Below are 23,128 nucleotides of genomic sequence, written 5' to 3'. Positions count from 1 at the left end.
TAAGGGCTCACGTGAACACAAAGTTAAGTATTTAATTAACTAAATTAAACAATATAGATGTTTTATTAGGGACTGCAGCATTGGTCTGTACACAGACAAAACTTTCATTGATTTCAGTCCATTTTGCTGGAAAAGAGTGCAGCCTCGAGGATCCAGCTATTTTTGATCAGGAAAATGTAAAGGACAACTGTATTATACTACACAGCGAAAGAATTACTGACTACATTAGAATATCCATGTTAAAAAAATAGTTTTCACAGGAAACTCTGAAAAACATGTCATTGTTTTAGCATTCCTATTCAGGGAGTGGGATCATTGTTTCTTTTCAGTGGGGGCTTTGCTTTTAATGACACTGCATTGAATTTCCCAGCATGAGGTAGAGTCTCATGAGGATAATTAAGACTAAGAGCAATCAGGTCTCTTTAACAACTTCAAAGTACTTTTAAAGGAAATGCTATATTTTTTTTCCCCGTGTTCAATCAATTTAGCAATTGCTTGAACCAGGGGTTCTCAAACTTTTTTGTTACATGGAGAACATGTTAACAGAGAGAATGCATTGTGGCTAGGACTTGAGACCAAAGTTCTCTTTCTATCTGTAGAACATGTACAACTAAGGCCTTGGCTACACTTGCAAATTTGCAGCGCTGCAGCAGGGTGTGAAAACACACCCTCTCCAGCGCTGCAAATTGCGGCGCTGCAAAGCGCCAGTGTGGTCAAAGCCCCAGCGCTGGGAGCGCGGCTCCCAGCGCTGTACGTTATTCCCCACAGGGAGGTGGAGTACGGACAGCGCTGGGAGAGCTCTCTCCCAGCGCTAGCGCTTTGACTACACTTAGTGCTTCAAAGCGCTGCCGCGGCAGCGCTTTGAAGTGCAAGTGTAGCCAAAGCCTAAGCAGGCTTCTTTTCACTGCCTCAACTCAGTGCTGTAGACTACCTCTAGGGGAGAGAGGGGTGCTTTCATTTCCCAAATTTATTCATTCCTTGACCTCTTAGCACAGCCAATGAAGGCTCTAGTTCAAGTAGTTACTCCTGGGGGCATTCTGCACCAAAAAATTCTGTGCCAAAAAAAAAAAATTCTGCACACAGTATTTTAAAATTCTGAAATTCTGCAAATTTTATTTGTCAAAATAACACCACATAATCACGCCAGTTTCAATTATTTTGGTAATTTATTTCAAAATACTTGTCTACAAGTATGTCTGTAACAATACAGAAAAAAATTCCCCCAGGAGTAGAAAGTTAAAGAAACCCCTATCACAACCCAGTTCCTATTTCTCTGCCTCCTTCCACTCCTCCGAAGCCCAGGGATCCAGAGGCAGAAACAGCCTGATGATCAGTCCCAGGCTTGCATGGAGTTTCCTGTGCACCGCCCTCTCCTTCCCTCAGGACATGCTGGGATCTGCAGCTGTCAGGAACCTAGTAGCCCTCTCCCCCTCTCCCTGTAGTGTCTTCATGTGCGAGCTGGGCTCTGCTGGGTCCAGCGGCCCCTAGTGGCAGCCAACAGCACTGCAGCCCATTTTCTGGAGGAAAAGAAAATTCTGCCCGCACAACGTTAGTTTCTGCAAAATTCTGCATTGCACAGTCGTGCAGAATTCCCCAAGGAATAAAGTAGTGTATGTTTTTCCTGTGTGAATACCTGTCAATTAGAAACTGGATTGAGACCACTAATTTCTCACAAGCTACCCAAGTGCTGTCAGCTTATATCAATTTTGGTTAGCTGCTGCTCATAAGCATATTTAAGCAAAAGAGATTGAACCTGAGCCACAGCCCATTAAAGTCAATGGAAAGACTCCATTTCATGTTAGCAAATCCCTGAGACATCCAATCTGGGATCCTGGTCTGTTCTACAATGTTTTTGAATGGATTATCCATTTAACTATACGTGTGCTAATACTAAGCAGTTCACACCCATAGCTTTTTAAGAGGATCGGTTTCAAAGGATTATGAAATTTATTGTATTTATAATATTATTTGTATGCACTTCTCACTTGAATCCTACATCCTGTGTGTTGTAGACCAATAAAAAATACATGTGACCTTATCATAGACAAATAAGCATTTTTAAACTGCTACTGGAAATAACGTCCCAAGAAAGAAAGAGGGTTAGTTTACAATGCAAGCAAGATTATTCAAAAGTCAATATCTTATGTTATGGGTTTTTTTACAAAAAATTAGAGTCAAGGAAAGTGAAACAAAGTATGTGATGTCAGCTTGGAAAAAGAGAAGAAAGGAAATGTCCACTCTATTTTCTAGCTTGAAGATAAAGGCAAGGAAGTGGAAGAGTCTTTTGTAGTTTGCAGAGAGCACATCTTATATCTTACTTGTGTCAGCAGATCTTCTATTTCTTCTGTCTGGCTGTTCCCATAGAAACTGACCCCACCTATTACAGAGATGGGTCTTCGTTTTCGCCCTCTTTGCAGACCTACTGTACTACTGATTTGAGGTGTAGACTCCACAGAAGCCAATCCAGGCTGACTTTCACCATCTACACAGTCTGTTTTCTGAGACTCCACTGCAACTGAATCTTCTGGTATTGAGAAACTCCTGATTGCCAACTGACCATAGTCTGAGAGTGGCCTTGGCCGAGATCTTTTTCCAGAGCTCCATCTTCTGGGAGTGAACTTTTGTGCATCTGTCCTCTCTTCATCCTGGGATGGGGACATCCTCCACTGGTCATCAATAACAACCTTTTTAAAGGTGAACAAGTCAAATAAGCCACAGCAGTTTCAGATACAGAAAGATTTAAAATACGTTTTTCATATGGCATATGGTTTAACTTGCTATAAAAGTGTTACAGCACCATAAACAACACCATATTATAATAAATGAAACTGTCACTTGAGGAAGAAATTAAATACATAACTTTGCCACAGAGATATTACACTGTATGTAATGGCTAACAATGAGCCATAATCATAAGCACAAATTAGGCAAATGAGCATTGCTAACAACATTAGTATGATTGGATTTTTATCTTCCCAGTGGCAACAGATCCCGACATAAATACCGAATTTGCTGAACAAACAGTCTGAAAATAATGTCTGCACAGAAAATATGATACACGGTATTCTCTTTTTAAGAAGAGCTTTATGCAAACATTTAACAGAAATGTATTATTCTGCTCTATTTTCCTTTCACAATGAAAAGAGGTAACACTGCAGGCAGCTAACAAGGGTAGCTGTGAACTGGTCAACTGAGCACTGAGTCTGGGAATCAGGGGAACTGAGCTCTAGTCCTGTAGCTCTACAAGGGACTTAGTCTGTGACAATGGACAAGTCATAGGATCTACTGCTTCAGTCTCTAAAATGAAGATAGCCATGCTTACCCCCTTTTCAAAAGTGTTGTAGATCTGCTGGTACTATGCGTACAGATTGTTAATTACTTTCATGAACAGTGAATTTCAGACAGTTTCATTGTGACTTAGTGTGGGCTTTGGTTCATCACTTCCACAAGGCCAAAGCATGGATGCTTGAAAGGGAAATCTGAAATAATGTATTTATCCATTTAGAACAATTTACATCTATATAAAATGTAATTGCTAAGATCAACCCACTGAAAATAATGACGTTGCACACTATGGGACCCCAGGGCAGTGTGCAGGGGAGCAACCCATGGGAATTGCATAGAAAAGGGATGTGGAGTTGAATGGAGGAGAACAGGCTGCTCAGCTGCTTGCTCATCTACAGTACATAGCCACAGGCATCCTCTGTGCTGCAGCTTAGCACAGGGCAAAATCTGCATGCATTTGGAGTGGTGAACTGTGGAAGAATTTGTAGGGCATGTGGTCTGTGTGTTTTTCTCTTAGTAGAAGTGGTCTTAGCTTACATAGCAAAGTCACTTGTGGGTTAACGTAGCAGTTTTTTGGCATTAAGTTCTGCTCTGTGACACCTCCAAAGACAAGCACAAGATGCGTATACAGGTAGTCAAAAATAGAGAACTAACTGCAGGCCAGCACATCCACCTGCCACACCACCAATACTGGGTGGGAAGGAAGCTTGGTAGGTGCATAGAGCGATGTCAGCTCTAGAGAACTGCAGGATTCAGTTCAGTGTCCTTAGCTTCTTTCCCTTGGCCTTTGTGTCTTAGTAAGGGAACCATGTGGCAGAACAGCAGCCTCTCCAATTCAACAGAATTTTGTAGGTATATTTTCCCAGCCCACAGATTTTTACACCAAAGGGAATAACTTGGCCCTATATTATGGTCTTTGTGTGGTCAACCAAGGCTGCTTCAATGAAACCATCTTTGACCCATGGCAGAGCCAATGGATTGTAACAGAGATTTCAGTTCCTTGTGTCATGATAAATGCAGAACAGAAACTCTTTTAAGCAGCTTTAATAGTACACGAGAACCAGAAAAGTTATGAATCTGCTACAAATGGCATAATGCTCTGTAGCAGAGAAACAACTTAACTTTTTAAACAATTTTGACTGAGAACCAAAAGAGAAAGAAAGAGAAGGAAAATAGTGTCCCTGGGCTGGCAACCAACTTGGATGGATGCCTGATGAGATTTCAAACAGCTGAATTAGAAAGCTCTTTAAAAAAACAGACAGGCTATAATGAATCATTGCTGAGCTAGCAGACCCAGCTGTAATAACTCAAACATACCACAAGCTTGTGCTGTTTGCTTTCGCTTCATTCCTTCCTTCCTCTCTTTCCTCCAGCCCATTTTTTATTATAGCTTGCATTACAATTTAGAAAATGGGTGCTATCTTCTCAGTGCTTCTAAATAACAAATATTTCAGCCTGCCATATTACATTTATGCTAACGTTAAAAAATTAGAAATGACACATTCAACAAACAAGAAAAGCACTTAAGATACAATATTTGGTTATCAGTTAGAGCAGGGCACCATCACATTTCAGCCATTTTCTATTGCTGGAATTTTATATATTCACAGCACATGCACAATCTGTGTCTGCCCAACTTTTTGGAAGGCCACCATCATTAAGCAGCCAATTTTTGTTGGTCCTTTGAGTGCATGATTATGTGCAATAATTTTAGGTACTAGAAGGAATTGTTCCTTGTAGTCTAAATATTTAATCTGATTATTGTAATAAGAGGGGGGAATCAATACAGGTAACATTCTGCACTAAATTATTCCACTGACAATATAAAATGTATTATTATAAATAGAGCAAATAGGTAAACTATGAATTCTATTGCAACTTCTGTAGAGAACAAATAAAACTGATCTTAAACAAATCTATAGATTCTAGCTAATGGCTAGTACTCTAACTGGTGTAAATAAGGTTAGCTCCACTGAAGTCAATGGAGCTATGTCAGTTTGCACCAGCTGAGGAGCTGGCATTTAAAAACTACTCCTCTGATAGCAGCAGCAGAACACAGATTTAAATAAGATCCCAGAAAGACCTACCTTAGGGTCTGACACGGGAAATGGAGCTCCACATACACACTGAGAGAGCAGGGAGTTGACTCGAGTCATTCTATATTTTTGTTTTACTTTTTTTTTCCTTAGAGAAAAATACAGCTGAACAGACCTGCAGTGCAACTAGTAAGGCAAAGCATTCATTCCATGACCTTGTACTTTTAGACTAAGGAAAGGACACGTCACATATCATCTCCTAATCTGCTGTTCACACTCCCATCTTGGGCAATAAACCTGTGCAAACAGACAGACTGTTCACCATTTGCAGCACTCCACCTAAAGTACAGTAGCAGATCCATATAGTAGTGCTTAATTTCTGTTTTCCAATACATGATGCTAAAGTATGTCTATTTTTAGGCCTAGATATGTAATCGATAACATAAAGCACTGATGCAACAAAGAACATAATCCTCCCAAAACCAAAATCATAATCTCACTCCCATTGGTGATCAGTTACTTGCTAAGTAGTCCCACTGATGTCAGAGGACTCACACAAGCAATTGCTCACCAGTGGGTTAAAGGTTTCATTATCTAGCAGGCAGCCCCAATCCTGCAAGCATATAAGTATGAGTGTGACTTGTGACATCAGTGGGATAACTCAGATAGATGTGTGCAGTATGTATAGGACTCAAGCCATTGGGCCCCAGTCCTGATCTCATTTACATTGGTGTAACTCAACTGACTTCAAAGGTGTTACTCCTGCTTTATACTGGTATAAGTGAGATCAGATCCACATACATTACTATCATCAGCATTTGTAAAGAGCACTACAGATGTGCATACTGCTTCATGTAGGGTGAAAATCACCGCTGTGCAGTGGGTCCGGCACACACCTGTGCACCATTTCAGTATAACTTAAACCACCACCACCTTTGGATGAATTTCAACACTCCAGGGGAATTAAAGGTCTCACTAAGGATGGATCCACACCGGAGTATCCAAAATTATCCTACTGTTGATCTAGTTCTAAAGCAGGTCTATTAATGCTAGCAATGGAGAATCAGTAGTGTTTTATATTTCTAGTGTAGAGAAGGCTCAAGGCTTTTGTCCTTGCTCAGAGCAGCTCTACATCACATAACGATAAGAACACGGCTAGCACCAGTGGAGAAAGCTAATGTTGGGGAAATTTCAGAAAATCCCCAAAGCAGGCACAGCTTGAGGGAGACCTTAACTCCTTGGAGTGCTGAAGTTTCACCTTCCCACAAAGTTTAAAAACAAAATGTCTTAAAAAGAAAATTAGAGAGTTAGGCTGAAAGATCTGTTCTTGTACAGCAAATACTGTATTCAAATCTGTCCACTCTTCCCTTCCCTCATCACATCACGTACATCTAAAATTAAACTCTTTGGGGCCTTATATTTCTCTTTACACTGTCAAGTCCCCAGGATTCTTCCAAGCACTGTAAAGGATAATAAAAAAAACAAGCAAACATAATCACTGTTCAAGCAGAGCTCTAGTTATTTGCACTAAAGTGGGAGAATAAAAGTTGTCTGGGGAATTAAACAATACTTGTAACACTCCATTTATTTATTTTTTATATTTCCATAGTTTTGATTTTTTTTCACCATGACAGCATCCCTAAAAACGCATCATCCTACTTGAACAGTTGCTAAATCAGAGCCATTACTTTCTATGACTATGTAATATCTCACTGTTAACCTCTTGTCTGTGAGCTGGCTGATCTCACAGACAGGAGGCAAGCTACAGCAGTTCCATAGTTAGGACCTCACTTACCAATGCCAAGCCAATGTATAACTCTACTGACTTAAGTGGAGTTATTACTGCTATAAGTATTAGTATCAGTGTAAACAAGATCAGCATCAGACGTTTAGCAGCTTAAATCTTAGTTCAGCTTTTATAGCTAGATAAGGACCAGTTCTTCAGTCATTCTTTAGGCCTGGTCTACAGTTAAAAGTTAGGTTGACATAGCTACATCAGCCAGGGGTGTGAAAAAAACCCCATCCCTAAGCACCATTGCTATGCCGACCTAACCCCCAATGTAGATGCAGTTATGTTGACAGAAGAATGTTTCTGTCAATGTAGCTACCATCACTCGGGGAGGCAGTGGTCCTACACTGACAGAAAAAAACCCTTCAGTCAGTGTAGGCTGTATCTATATTATAGGGTTATGCCAGTTTAGCTACGGCACCCTACCAATGCCAGTGTAGTCTTCGTAGTGCAGACATACCCTTGGACAAAACTAGTGACTTCATACATTCAGTCCCACGCTTTGTCTTCTGTGGGAGTTTTGCCCAAATGAGTCCTCTGCTGCCAGATCTGTTGGTGTGATAGAAAGAACTGATCTACTCTTAAAAGATTTACCAGTATAACTGTCTTTTAGGGGTGTTGCCAGTAAAAGACCTACTGTAGACACAGTTGTACTGATATAAAAGTGCCTTATAGCCACACAGCTTATTCCTGGAGAGGAAAATGCTATACTAGTATAAGCACTTGTATACCAGTATAATTGTGTCCATAAGCCCTGAGAACATCAACAAAGGTCTATGTTGTTACCAGATACGATATTGTGGGGAAGCAGCTAGCTTCCTATTCTCGGAAAGATTAGCCTTTCTTCAATCTTGCTTCAGGTATCATCAGAGTATAAGTTGATTCTCTTTTAAAGTCAACATTAGTAGTTCCATCAGGATCCAATTTATTACTCAAATTTCAAGGTGTATCTCTGAGTTCATTCCCCTTATACTCCATAGCTATTTCTCACTAGAGTACTGAATTAACAGCTCTCAATCTTATCTGTCTGGCTCCACAAAGAAACTTTCACAGCGTTCCATTTCAGTATCTCCAAATTTTCACATTTTCTCCATGCTGCACTGCTGAAGTAAGGACTGGCTAACACTCTCTTAGGCAATGTCTACAGTAGAGACCTTACAGTGGAATAGCTGTACTGATGCAGCTACAGCACTGTACGATCTCTCATGTAGCCATTCTATGCTGACAGGAGAGCTCTCACATTGACATAATTAAACCACCCCCAATGAGCAGCAGTAGCTATGTTGGCAGGAGAAGCTTTCCCACCAACACAGCGCTGTGAACACTACCACTTATGTCATTCAGGGGAGTGGCTTTTTCACATCCCTGAGCGACATAAGTTTTGCCAACATAAATGGTAGTGTAGACATGGCCTTAGATGTTTCAAACTCTGCCTCTTTCATTTTCCAATTTACTCTTACTTTGATTCCCATGCACATGTAGCTATTCTTTGTACCTTCTAAAATATTGCTGTTTGTGTTGATGAATGTGCGGAGGTTTACAAAGCTAATCAAATGGCACTGTAACGGGGGACACTCACCTCTCGTGAGTGCCCCCTTGGCTGAGTGTGTGTGCCTGTACACTCTCTCTCTCTCTCTCTCAGAGTGTCCCTGCTATGGGATCGGGCAGTGCCCCAGGGCTCCGGCCCTGGAGACAATGTATTCGCCCTCTGGGGCGTCCTGGTTACAGCTCTCCAGCTGGGCCACTATAGTTCAGTTCCCCCTCTGGGGTGCTTCAATGTCCAGGCCACTTCCTCCAGTGGCTAATGGGGGCGGGGGAGAGGAGGGACCCAAGCCTGCCCACTACTCCCAGCCCAGGGACCCTGTAGGTAGCAGCCATCTGCTTTGTCCCTTTAATTATGTCACACGGCTTCTCTAATTCCCTGGGCCACTTCCTCGCAGCTCTGCGCCATCTTCACTCTTAGCTCTTGGCCTCGTCCTAATGGAGTCTCAGCAACCAGCTCAAAGCTCCTTCTCGCTCTCCCCGGCTTCTGGCAGCGCTGCCCTGTCCAAGGTTCTGTAGCTCCGTCAGCCAGCCACACTTCTACAGCTCCAGCAAGGAACTGAACTCCATCTGGCAGCCCTGCAGCTCTTCTTATACTAGGCTGCTGGGCCCTGATTGGCTGGATCCCACACAGCCCCTCTAGGCAGTTTGGAGACCCTCTCTGCTGCCCTTTTTTGGGGTGGGAGGTGGCAGGGCATGAGGCCTCCAGCAGGGGGCCTCAGAGTCTGATATACCCCATCACAGGTAGTATTAATTGTCAAAGGAAAATTGGCTCTGTCTTCAACTGTTTTTCTAGTTGTCAGTCATGGTAGCATGAAAGTAAATAAATACCTTTAATGTTAGAATATAAGGACATAAGAATGGTCATACTGGGTCAGATCAATGGTCCATCTAGCCCAGTATCCTGTCTTCCAACAGTGGCCAATGCCAGATACTTCAAAGAGAATGAACAGAACAGGACAATTATCAAGTGATTCGTCCCCTACTATCTAGTCTCAGCTTCTTGCAATCAGAGCCTAAGGGACACCCAGCACTTGGGGTTGCATCCCTGCTCATCTTGGCTATTGATGGACCTATCCTCCAGGAACTTACCTTATTCTTTTTTGAACCCAGTTACTTGTTTAGCCTTCACAACATCCTCTGGCAATGAGTTCCACAGGTTGATGGCATTGTATGAAGAAGTACTTCCCTTCATTTTAAACCTGCTGCCTTGTAACAAGACAGAATCCTCCTGTACACCATCTTATATGACCTGGAGTCATGCTACAAGCAGCCTGTCTCAGTTTCTCATCTTGGACTATTCAAATAAAACTTTACACAGGCTTTATGTGGTCAAAAATACCCCTCCTTGAGGACTGGGTTTTTTTCATATAAAATTTAAGTTTCACACAGAACTTAAAATCCCAGAACAAAGTCCATCCAAAAGTCCACACAAAACAAAAGTTTCTCTTCCTCCTCCCAGGCGTTCCTGCCTGGGGCCTTTCCTGCTTTGGCAGGCCACTCCCAGGCCCGATTCTCTGCTAGAGCCCACTCACTTCTAGCACTCTCTGATCCTTGATCATTCCCCACATCTTCCTGGTGCCCTTTACAGGGGAATCACCTGTCCTTCATCAGGCCCCATCAGGTTGCTAACACAGCACACTCCTTAGTAATCAAGGTTGACCAGCCGCAGGCCTTCCAGCCTTACAGGCATGCCACCCTGTTACAGTCCCTCAAGTTTGTAGGTAGAACAAGAAGTGTACAGCATATCCTAAATGGCCTAATCAGTTACAATCTAATTTAAAAGTTATAATGGACAGGGCCTTTAGCCATAGTATTTTCATTGAAAACGTTATTTAAAAATAAACATAATCAGCATTCTTTTTCTAACTTTCAGGGAAATTAGAGATAAAAATCTAATAATGCCTATGTAAAAAAAATATATTAATTTCTGATGGCAACTTATAAGCAGGTTTAGTAAGCTAAATTGAGGATAAAACTGCTGACTGAGAGTGAGTGAGAAACAGATGAGAGCAGTTTGAGACGTTTCAGAACTGAATGTTTTCACTGAAAACTTGCAGTAGATAATCCATCACATCCTCACATATATGACAAAAGGCTCAAGGCATACACTCAAATAGTGTACAAACCAACAGAAAGAAAAAACAAATGTTTTTTTATGTAGCTACCTGATTGTTCTGATAACTTAAATACAAATTTTAGCGTGTATTTAGTAATGTGTGAAAATGTATGAACCTTCTTATTCCCACAAACCCATTGTTATAATTGCTGACTATTTAAGGACTCAATGTTCCTGTGGAGTCTGAGAGCTGACAAATACTAAGAAGTCAATAGTAATGTCAGAATAGATTTTACAAACCATATGCCCTGGCACAATGTACATGAGCACGTGGGAACAACATGGTCATAAATAATTTTATCATCTACACTTAACACTGTAAAAGGCCAGATAAAGTATCTCCACCCAGTTAAATTATAGGAGCTAACCTTTGCTCTTTCTCTTGTTGCTAAACAGTGGCAGGAAACTTTAGCTGAAGCTCACACACATAACTGCTTGTTAAGGTCATAAAGGTCATTTTATATTTGATAGACATGATCAATATTTTATTTACAAGGCAGTAAAGGGTCACAGATATAATCAAACTGACTACTGTGAAGGTTTTCCATGTCAGAAAACACAAAGCTGCTACATTCTTTCAAAATTTCAGGAGCAACAATCATTCCTACAATGAGCCTGGAGTGATACCAGTGTGCAATAACTCACAGTTGACTAGGTCTGGAAGACAGACTATTTTCAATAGATTTTAGTGTAGGCATAGTCAATATACCAATTGTTACCACACAGATGAATATATTTTACTTTAGACAGAAAGGACAACAATCAAGATTTTGTTTGCATCTTTTACCATGACTTAATCATCCGCATTAAACATTCCATTTCATACATAGGATAAAAGTGTTCAGGTTTTCCTTATGGTTAAATGCAACTCCCACAAGCATATCCTTTCTCTCCCCTCCCAACTCTTCACCACCAATACTGTCATTTAAAACAAGGAAGGCTTTTAAAGCACTGAAATCAGGGCCTCTGAGAGTGGGTTCGGGCCCGGTGAGAAAATTTTTTCGGGCTCCCCAGCAAGGGCGGACCGGCTAAACAGAGTTGATGAAGCCAGGCCCCGGGCCCCCCTCCAGACCGCCAGGCCCCGGTAATTTGCACCAGCTTCCCCTCCTCTCGTCAGCCCTGATTGTAATTAAATCATTCTTTCCTAGGAAGTGCAATCAATAGTAAATGATAAATATGTGATTTAATCAAATTCTACTCTTAGGGTTTGTCTACCTTAAAAATGTTTTGCACTGGTTTAATTGCTAATTATGCCTATGAAACCTCAGTGAAGAAAATGGGGTTGCATGCAGTGCTTAATATGTAGTGAAAGAGGTGCCGGGGCTAGGGTGACCAGACATCCGGATAAAATTGTGACTGACCCAATATTTAGTTGTTTGTCCCACGTCCCGACCAATGCACAGTCGGGATGCCATTTGTCCTGATATTTTGGCGTGGGGCTGGAGTGTACTGGTCACCCTAGCTGGCAGGCTCCCTATTTGGCTCTGCTCAGCTCCTGGGAACTGGCCACCAGGACCCTGCGGTCCCTAGGCACAGGGGCAGCCAGGGGGGTCTCCGTGTGCTGTACCCGCCATGAACGCCGGCTCTGTTGCAGACAATGGGAGCTCTGGGGGACGGGCGCAGACCCCCCTGGCTGCCCCAACCCTAGGAGCCAGAGGGACCTGCCAGCTGCTTTCCGGGAGCCACCCCAGGTAAGCGCTGGTGGGACCCAACCCCTGCCAGGTACCTTTGGCTCCTAGGGTCAGAAGTGGCTGGGGGCTCTGCGCGCTGCTCGCAAGTCCTGCCCCCGCAGCTCCCATTGGCACGGTTCCTGGCCAATGGGAGCTGCAGAGCCAGCGCTTGTAGCAGGCGTAGCATGTGAAGACCCCCCCCCCCCCGGATGGCAACCAGAGGGACCTGCCAGGCATTTCCCAGGAGCCACTCCAGGTAAGCACTGCTGGGACACAGATCTTCCCCACCCCCACTACCCAGTGCCCTTCCCCACAGCTCCGCCACAACTACACAGTGCCCCACAAAGGCCCCCACTGCCTAGCACCCCCAAAACATACAATCCCCCACTACCCTCCACCCCCTCACAGTCCCACACCACACCACAGATCTCCCAGACACTCACTTCCCCATGCCCTGCCCCCTGCCCTGGCCACACTCACCAGCCCAGCCGGGAGGTGAGGTGACTGCAGGAAGGAATTTAGCATTTGCCATGGCGGTGAGTCCGATATTAGGCATCATGCTGATTCAAAAAATCATGAACAAAACACCAAGACTCACAAGAGCAATACTCTGGTCTCAAATTTTTTCTGCAGACCAAATGAATCCTTCAGTAACAAGGTTATTGCTGCTGAGCTAACTCAAATTTACCACATAGTAGTCCATCAACACTCCTATCGCTCGTGTGACTGTGAACTTCAGTTGGTGCCTACCTTGTATCCAGATTCAATAATTGCGAAGCATGTAAGCTGTGGCTGAACTAAAGGAAAGGCATTAATCAAAAATGTGCTGTTGCCACTCTCAACAGAATTTTCAAAAGACCTCAGCAAGCCAGACGGTCCCTAGTTCTTAATAGCCACAGATGCATCTAACAAGGGCAATGTGAAAATTTACCCCTTATCACTGAGATACTGGATACCCAAACATGGGGTCCAAGATAAAATGTTGGACTTCTATGAGCAAAGCAAAGAGACTGCAGAAATAATAAGCACCACATTACTTGAAAAACTTGCAGCACACAGTGTCTTCCTACTGTGCTGATAATGCAAACATGAATTATGGAAAGCGACAATCGGTGTACCAGCACTGGAAAAAAAACAAAACAAAAATACCTTGCCTGCAAACTGCCCTGCCCATGCTGAGCACAACGGCGTGAAACATGCTAGCAATACCCTGTAAGTTGACGCTGAGACACTGGTGATTAAGATGTTCAATCATTTCAGCAGTTCTGCTAAGAGAGTAGCAGCACTGAAGGATATGTTTGACTTCGTGGATATGGCACTTTGCTGTGCCATGTTCCGACACACTGGTTGAGTCTTTTCCCTGTTGTAAACAGGCTTGTAAATACACAGCAGGCTGTTAAGTGCTACTTTGTTTCTCTGGGCAGTGATGAGTGCCCAAAATCTCTATGGATGCCATTCTCCTACATGGAAAACGGTGAACAAAGTGAGGGGCCTACCAAAGTTGAGGTTCATCTGTTTTTCCTCCAGAATGTCCTGGGAGGTATGCAAATTGTGAAGTTGATTTATTGACTGAATAAAAAACCCCGCCCTTTACCTGGTTGTTTAGTGCACAAATAAATCTGTGTGTTTAAATATGGATTACAACTAAGTCTATGATTTAGTCAGGGAGGGCACAGCAGTCACTGATTCTGGACTTCCCTGACTTAGTTTGCTTTAACGGTCAGCGGCTGAAGCTGGGGTTGAAGGCAGGGTTGTGGGCTTCCCCTCTGTGACTGTGGCTGGGGCTGAAGCCAAGACCCTTCACTCCCCTGCCCTGCAAGCGGTATCCTGTGCCATTGTCTCATGGCTTGCGCGGGAGCTGGAGCCGGGGCCCTGTGCCCATGACCTGTGGCTTCTGCCAGGGGCCAGAGCTGGGGCCATAAGCCCTTGCCCCGTGGCTTGTGGTGGGGGTTGCAGCAAGGGTCGTACGCCACCCTCGCAGCTTCCTAGGGTTGTGTGACCCCCTCCCCATGTGTGCTGATATTTTACTTATGCAATCTGGTCATCCTAGCCGGCGCTCAATCAATTTTTTAACTTTCATAGCTGACACAGCAAATCTAGAGGTTTGGCTCAGCCCTGGCACAAATTAAGCACTAGTTGCGTGGATGTAACTGAGAACAGAATTGGACCCTGGGTTTCTAAAGTGGTTTTAATGCAGGATAGCACAGTTATCCCTATTGATGCAGATCATATTTTCCATCTGAGGATCTCAAAATGCTTTACCAACATTAATGAAATCATCTTTGTATGAAATATCCTCACTTCACAGATAGGGGAGTAGGCACAAAGAAGTTAAGTGATTTGCCCAAGGATACACAGAAAATCTGTAGCAAAGCTAGAAACCCAGATCTCCTGATTCTCTGGGTCAGACCAAAAGTCCATCTAGCCCAGTATCCTGTCACCTGACAGTGGCCAATGCCAGTTGCTTCAGAAGCAATGAGCAGATCAGGTAATCATCAAGTGATCCATTCCCTGTCACCCATTCCCAGCTTCTGGCAAACAGAGGCTAGGGACACCATCCCTGCCAATCCTGGCTAGTAGCCATTGATGGACCAATCTTCCATGAATTAATCTAGCTCTTTTTTGAACCTTGTTATAGTCTTGGCCTTCAAAACATCCTCTGGCAAAGAGTTCCATAAGGTGACTGGGTGCTATGTGAAGAAATACTTCCTGTTGTTTGTTTTAAACCTGCTGCCTATTAATTTTATTTGGTGACCTGTAGTTCTTGTGTTAGGAGGAGTAAATAACACTTCATTATTTAATTTCTCTACATCAGTCATGATTTTATAGACCTCTACCATATTCCCCCTTAGTCATCTCTTTTCCAAACTGAAAAATCCCAGTCTTATTGATCTCTCCTCATATGCAAACTGTTCCATATGGTTGCCAACCCTCCAGGATTGTCCTGGAGTCTCCAGGAATTAAAGATTAATCTTTAATTAAAGATTATGACATTTGACGAAACCTCCAGGAATATGGCCAACCAAAATTGGCAACCCTTCCCCACTGCCAGGAGCCAATCCTGGCTCCCACAGGCCTCCATTCCTACTCCTCTCCAGCAGTTTCTCTTGATTCCATACCCACCCCCCCACCATGCAGCCTACCACTCCTCAGGCCCCAATCCTCTGGTTGGCTCCAGCTGCTTCTGCCTATAGCCTGCAGGGGTGAGGACTGCCCAGGGAACCAACCTCCATTAACTCCCACATCCTACTCTGTGGTGCAAGGGTGAGGTTGCTGCCACTGAGTTTGGAGTTGGAAGTGGGGAGGGTGTCAGCTCTGCTGCATTGGTGCACATGGTTGAGGGCTCTGCCACACTCCACTCAGCACAAGAGCACTCCAGGATTGCAGGCAGTTACTACTACTGCTGCCCGCAGTGTAAGCAGCACAGTGGCCTTTATAGGCCAGACAGGAAACTGCATGTAGCAGCTCCTGGAGTGTTTGTATTTAGCTGTGAGGTCACAGGAGCCCCTTAAAAATGACCTGAAAGTGCAAGTCTTCAGAAAGTCACAATCAGCTGCACTCAAACCTCTGACAGCCAGGAAATGAAAAGGTACACACCAACCCTGTAACTCAATCTTCTCTCTTCCCCTTGGAGCTGGGAATAGCCACTGAGAATGGTTCAGTACAATTGATGCCATATGTAGATATGAAAAAGGACTATCAGAAGGTTCTATTGTGTTGTGTTGTGTTCAAAAGGTAACTGCAGCATTTATCTGCACATGGTCTGGCTGTATTCACTGGGTTACATGTAGCTGTATTGAATGGTGGAGAGATTAGTTGGAGTGGGTTAGAAGAGATGTTACTGTGATATGAGAACCGGCATGCATACCTTGAGGGATCAAGTTTGCCTCATTTCAGCAGAGTTCTGTAGGCTGCGTCAGTAGAGGTGCCGCTGATTGTCAGTTTTTCTAGTGGTATGCATGACTGTGGTCTCTATGGTTAACAATAGGTAAGTGAGGGCAGTGTCTCAGAAAGGACCTTCGGGCAAAACTGAAGGGGTGGAAATATTTTGTAAGTCTAAGGTGGTTTGTGTGAAGTACACTCAGGGCAGGTCTACACTGAGATCAATGCCCTGAGACCTATCCACCGGTGGCCAATTTAGCGGGTCTAGTAAAGGCCTGCCAAATTGACTGCCGGTCGCTCTCCTGTACTCTACCCCCGACAAGAGGAGTAAGGTAAGTCGACAGGAGATTTTCTCCCATCGACCCCCCTGCGGTGTAGACCCCGTAGACTTGACCTAAGGTATGTCGACTCCAGCTACGTTATTCACGTAGCTGGAGTTGCGTTGCATAGGTCCATTTACCGCGGTAGTGTAGACATAGCTTCAGTGTTTGAGTGTAGGCAGCTCCTGTTTGCCATGCTTGACATAAACCCAAAGTTTGCCTTTGCACAGAGGGGTGTTAGACTTTCTCTTACAGAGCTCATATGCTCTAGTCCCCAATGTCCTGTAGCATCTGTAGGGGTAGTGCTAGTATGCGTCTTATTGGTTTGTTGGGCATTGCTCGTAGAGGGCATAGTTCAGATTGTATTGTGGGCATGGTGTGCACCTTAATTATTCATTTCCTGGTTGTAAGCTGTTAGTTAGCTCCATGCATTTCAGCTCCATGCATTTCCATCCTCCCTCCTTGGGGTATGTCTACAGTTGGCCACTGTAACACTTCAGTGTAGACAGTACCTATGCTGATGGGAGTTGATTCTCCCATCAGCATAGGTCATTCCACATCCATGAGAGATGGGTAGCTAGATAGATGGAAGAATTCTTCTGTCGACCTAGTACTGCCTACAATGGGGGTTAGGTCATCTTATCTACAGCCTTCACGGGTGTGGATTTTTCACACCCCATAGCACTGTAGATAAGCCGACTTAATTTTCTAGCATAGATGAGGCCTTGGTCTCAGCAATGTGGTTTGCTGAATGCTCCCAGCACGCCTGTTCTCAGCTGAAAACTACAATCTCAGTACTATATACTATGCCACACACTGAACATGTTCATTCCACTCCTCACTCATCTATGCATTGTATTGTATGCCTGTTTTATGCCATAAGCTTGCCTGTTCTCAGCTCCCTAACTCCTCTCAGCACTGTGTGCCTGTTGCATGCACTGACCATGTTCATTCCCAGATCTCTATCCTGGGCTCAGCACCGTGGGGGCATGTTTTGAAAGGAAGACAGAAATGGGGGGTGTATAGAAGTGAGGACATTCAGTAGGGCTGAGCTGAAGCACCTCTATATCCTCTACCACAAAGCTTAACTACACTCCTCTGACCTCACTCTCCCTTCAGAAGCATCATCATCAGGAGGGAAGAGTGAGTCTGGAACCACTCCCTCGCTGCTGGAGACAGGGGAGTTCTAGGTTCCTTCCCCTAATCAGGAGGCAGCCATGGAGGGGAGGAGGAGGGCAGAGATGACTTCACTTCCCTTTCCCTGAGCATGTCATTGTCAATATGCTCAGCTTTCCCCCTTCCCCACTATGTTCCTGCTTTGTCAGCACTACTCAGCTCCCAGTGCACAAAGTCCCTTGGAAGACCATCCCTTATACATTGAGATATCATAGAAAAACTATTTTTCTGGAAATTCAGTTCTCCATCAAAGCTCTAGCCACTGAACGGGGTTTTCAGAAACACGGCATTTGAATGAGCCTTGCACTACTGAGGATTGTTGTGTAGAGATATGCTGGCCCCGTTAATAGCTGTGCTGGACAACAGCCCTAAAGGTTGGCAAAGGGGCAGAGCCATCACACTGCATCCTCCCAAACTCTACACTCCCTGCACTGATCCAATACACCCCACAGTCACACTCACTGCCCCAATCCCGCTTATGCCCTAGCTTGGCATCGAAATAGTTATAATGATCTGAAAATATTATGAGCAGCTCATGTTGTGGAGAATGTATAGCAGGAACCCTTTGACCAAAAGACCCTGCAACTTGCTTTTCTTTGATCACATTCAGTCCTACTGTTCAGGAAAGAGTGAAGGACATGAGTCGTGACTGCATTACCCTTGGCTCTTTCATCTATTTAATTAATGCTAATTGCTTTGACAATACTTGTAAAGCAAAATCAGAGTCTGCACATGGGATTTAGAGCACTTTAAAGCATTGCTCTTAAACCAGAAATGTTGGTCTCAGGGCAAGACTTCCAAAAGGAGCCCCCCTCGAATGCAGATAGAGAGCAACTGGTGTGCACAGCACATGATCTCTCAACGCTGCCAAGGGTAGGGCTCAAATTCACAGTGACTGGATGCAGCTCAAGTTCAATGGCCACAACATGTCACCTTGAGCCTCCCAATTACTGAGACAACAGACTGCCTACAAATCTTCTAGCTGTTAACAGAGTCTTGTCTTGCTACACATGTGCATTTCACTCTCTTAGGTATGTCTATGCTGCAGCAGCTAAAGTGACATAGCTATGGTGCTGCAGCTGTGCTGCCACTGTAGTGTAGATGCTTCCTACATCAAGGGAAGAGGTTTTTCTATTGATGTACATAATCCACCTTTCTGAGACGTGGTAGGTAGGTAAGTAGACAGAATAATTCTTCCATCAACCTAGCTGTATCTACAGTGAGGATTAGATTGATCTAAATATAGCGCACAGGGTGTGAAATTTTTCACAGCCCTTAGCAAGGTAACTAGGTTAATCTACATTTTAGGTGTAGATTATGCCTTAGGCATGACTAGTATGTGCCAACCTGGAGGATTAGAGCCATGGTTTGAACCTCAGATGTGTGCAATAAAACATTAGAAGAACAAGGTGATTTTGTAAACAACTGATTTTGTAGGGGGCTGTATCTCAGGAGCCAATTGCTCAGATGACAACAACTTTGGGTCACTAACCCTGTCCTGCACCCTCATGAGGCACAGCAAATTTCAACACAGTCCAAGTCAGCACGTGGATTTTAGAGCACCTAGAATAGTTAACCTGTAGACAAAAAGCACCACTCAACCTTAGTTACACAGAGCTGCAATTGCTATATTTTAGATTTATAATTCTTCATTGTCCTGCAGGTAGAGCACTGTGCTTGAATTATAATAAAGTTGATGTAGTTTCCCCAAATTACCACTAAGGCTGCTTAAATGGAGTAGTTTGTGCTGTCATGCTTGTGGTAGACACAGCCTATGCATCAGAGAGTTTGGTCTCCTCTGCTGTGGCAAATTTAGAACAGCAACTAATTTCAGCAACTTCAATGGTACATGCGAGTGCACAATCAAGCCAGTAAAGTATTGTATGTCGTCGTTACTATTTACAATAATGTGTGCATCTTAGAATAATAGAGTTGTAATACTGGAAGAGACCTCAAGAAGTCATCTAGTCCGGTCCCCTGCACTCGTGGCAGAACTAAGTATTATCTAGACCATTCCTGACAGGTGTTTGTCCAACCTGGTCTTAAAATCTCCAGTGATGGAGATTCCACAGCCTCCCTAGGCAATTTACTCCGGTGCTTAACCATCCTGACAGTTGGGAAGTTTTTCCTAATGTCCAACTTAAACCTCCCTTGTGGCAATTTAAGCCCATTGCTTCTTGTCCTATCCTACTTAACCTCTGAGAACAATTCTTCTCCCTCCTCCTTGTAACAACCTTTTATGTACTTGAAAACTTATGTCCCCTCTCAGTCTTCTCTTCTCCAGACTAAACAAACACAGGTTTTTCAATCTTCCCTCATTGGTAATATTATCTAGACCTTTAATCACTTTTGTTGTTCTTCTCTGGACTTTCTCCAATTTGTCCACATCTTTCCTGAAATTCAGACCCTAGAACTGAACACAATACTCCAGTGGAGGCCTAATCAGCATGGAGTAGAGCAGAATTCCTTCTCGTGTCTTGCTTTCAACACGCCTGCTAATACAGCACAGAATGAGGTTTGCTTTTTTTTTTTTTTTAAGTGTTACATTGTTGACTTATATTTAGCTTGTGATCCACTATGACCCCAGACTCTTTCTGCAGTGATCCTTCAGTCATTTCCCATTTTGTATGTGTGCTAGTGATTGTTCCTTCCTAAGTGAAGTGCTTTGCATTTGTCCATATTGAATTCCATCCTATTTTCTTCAGACCATTTCTCCAGCTCATTCTGAATTTTAATCCTATCCTCCAAAGCACTTTCAGCCCCTCCCTAGTTGGTATCATCTGCAAATTTAAGTGTACTCTCTATGCCATTATCTAAATAATTGATGAAGATATTGAACAGAACTAGACCCAGAACAGAACTGATCCCTGTTGGACAGCACTCAATATGCTCTTCCAGCTTGACTGTGAACCACTGTAACTACTCTCTCAGAACTGTTTTCCAACCAGTTATGTACTCCGCTTGTAGTAGCTCCATCTAGGTTGTATTTCCCTAGTTTGTTTATGAGACGGTCATGCAAGACAGTATTAAAAGCCCTACTAAAATCAAGATATACCATATCTATCGATTTTCCCTCCCTCCGCCCCCCCCCTCCAAGAAAGCTATTGACATGATTTGTTCTTCCAAGCTGCTAGTTACTTATCACTTTATTATCTTCTATTTGTTCGCAAATTGATTGCTTAATTATTTGTTCCATTATCTTTCCAGGTACTGAAGTTAACCTGATTGGTCTGTAATTACTCATGTTGTCCTTATTTCCCTTTTATAGATGGACACTATATTTGCCCTTTTCCAGTCCTCTGGAATCTTTCCTATTTTCCATGACTTTTCAAAGATAATCACTAATGGCTCAGATACCTCTTCAGTCAGCTCCTTGAGTATTCTAGAACTATTGCTACTAACCTTTTTGGTGAAAACTAAAACAAATAAGTCATTTAACATGTCTGTCATTTCCACATCTTCCATAGGGCTCATCTTTAGGGAGGCCAAGAGCATGGAAAATATTCCAAACCCATCAGCATACTTAATCATCTATTGATGACAGCTGAAAGCAAAATGTGTGTTACAAGTGCTACAGAAAAGCATAATACAGAGGAAACTAGATCTCAGCAAAGGCAGCAAAATCCTGGTATCTGGGGAGAATTTAGGTCTTGTACACACAAAAACTTCACCAATTTAACTAAACAGATTCAGTTACATTGGTGCAGTCCTCTTGTGTGGACACTCTTAAGTCACTCTCAGTTATAGCTGAAAAAACTGACTTAAGCTGAATTGACATAAGGCATTCATAAGCTGATTTAAGTGTCCCCAGAGAGGAGTTGTACCAATTTAGTTAAATCGGGACAATTTGCATGTGTAGACAAGGCCTTAATTTTCAGTTTTAGTCACAGATATAGATTAACAAAGTTTCATGGAGTTTATTTGCTAGTTCTCTGATAAGTACTTACTAATTGACTGGGTAGGGCAACTAAAGCCTGATCTACACCTAAAAATGAGATCAACTCAAGGAAAAATTTCACACTCTGTGAACATAGTTAGGTCAACATAAACCCCATCATAGATGAGCTTTCGGTCAACCTAGCTCTCCTCTCTCAAAGAGATGGATTAACTACATCAATAGAAAAACCCCTTCTGTCACTACAAGAAGCAGCTATACTACGGTGCCATTGTAGTGTAGAAATACCCCAACACTAGTCTATTTGACCTTTAAACAACTTTTGCCAGTCCTTTGGAAAGGAGAAGGCTAAAAAGAACACAGGACTCAGCTAAGTTTAAGAGAAACAAGGTGGTCAGATTGGAATGTAGAGACACCAAGGAAGACTCCTTCATTAAGGGACAGATCCTCTAAACTCTTGCTCACATAAGTACTCTGTTTTTAGTACTATAGTTGATCTACATTAGCCAAACATGAGTTGCCCCTTAGCTTGGTTGGAAGTACTTGGGTAAGGACTGCCAGGAGTAGGGGTTTCCAGGATAGCCCTTACTGCCCACTGATCCACCAAAGACAGTGGACATCTGTAGTGAAATTCGATACATGCTCTAGGGAGCACCCAAAACAAGGCAAAAAGAGAGAGATGGCCTCATAACCTTCTGCTTCCTGAATTTAGTAGCTGAGTAGGGCCCCAATCTTTCATGCTGATCTGCACTGGCTGACATTTGACTTCAAGGGGCTCCTCATGGGTGCAATACTTTGCCCCTGCAGAACAGCTTGTAGTCTCAGGGCTTAGATCACCCATAACTCACTTCAAACAAAAACACATTTGGGACAAGTGCGTTATGTCCTTGTCACCCAACTTATGGGAGAAGGAAACAATCAGGTGCTGGAATAGCAAGAGAAAGAGAAGAATAGATCCAGAAAAGGCTGCAGCAGAGCTATGAGCAATAGTGCTAGTAAGTACAATGATGCGGATTTATCTGTTAGAAGATAGATAGGTTATCCAAGTAAATATCTCATTCCCTCAGCCCCATATCAAGGCAATTCCTCAACATAAAACTATCTGTTGAGGTGTTTTGACCTTCCTAAAAGGTCAAGCATTTAGGTAACTTTCAGGGGTTTATCTTAAACTAACTTACCTAAGAACAGCTTGGAGCCTGAGGCAAAGGAACATGTCAATTATGCTTAGATGGTCTGTATAAGATTCAAACTAGATGGTATTAGATACTGGCCTCTACCACAAAGTTAAAATCTGGATCTGAACTTTCCCCAAATTTGCTGGGGCTCTGTGGTTTTGGCTTGGGCCCATCTCTGTTCAGCATGATGTGTATTGTATATTTAATTATGTATCTGTGACCACAGAATGCTAATGGAT

General features: G+C 43.3%; 1 protein-coding gene across 1 annotated transcript in view; it reads right to left on the bottom strand.

Annotated features, from left to right (window-relative positions):
- Positions 1 to 23,128, bottom strand: part of SPATA13 (spermatogenesis associated 13) — a 112,263-nt gene that overhangs the window by 38,757 nt on the left and 50,378 nt on the right. Inside the window, exon 3 of the mRNA XM_045017375.1 lies at positions 2,319 to 2,684. Coding sequence (XP_044873310.1) covers positions 2,319 to 2,684 — 366 coding nt within the window. The remainder of the gene's footprint in view (positions 1 to 2,318; positions 2,685 to 23,128) is intronic.

Source organism: Mauremys mutica, chromosome 1, assembly GCF_020497125.1.
Source record: "Mauremys mutica isolate MM-2020 ecotype Southern chromosome 1, ASM2049712v1, whole genome shotgun sequence".
NCBI classification, from domain to species: Eukaryota; Metazoa; Chordata; order Testudines; family Geoemydidae; genus Mauremys; species Mauremys mutica.
This window is presented reverse-complemented; position numbering and strand designations above follow the sequence as displayed.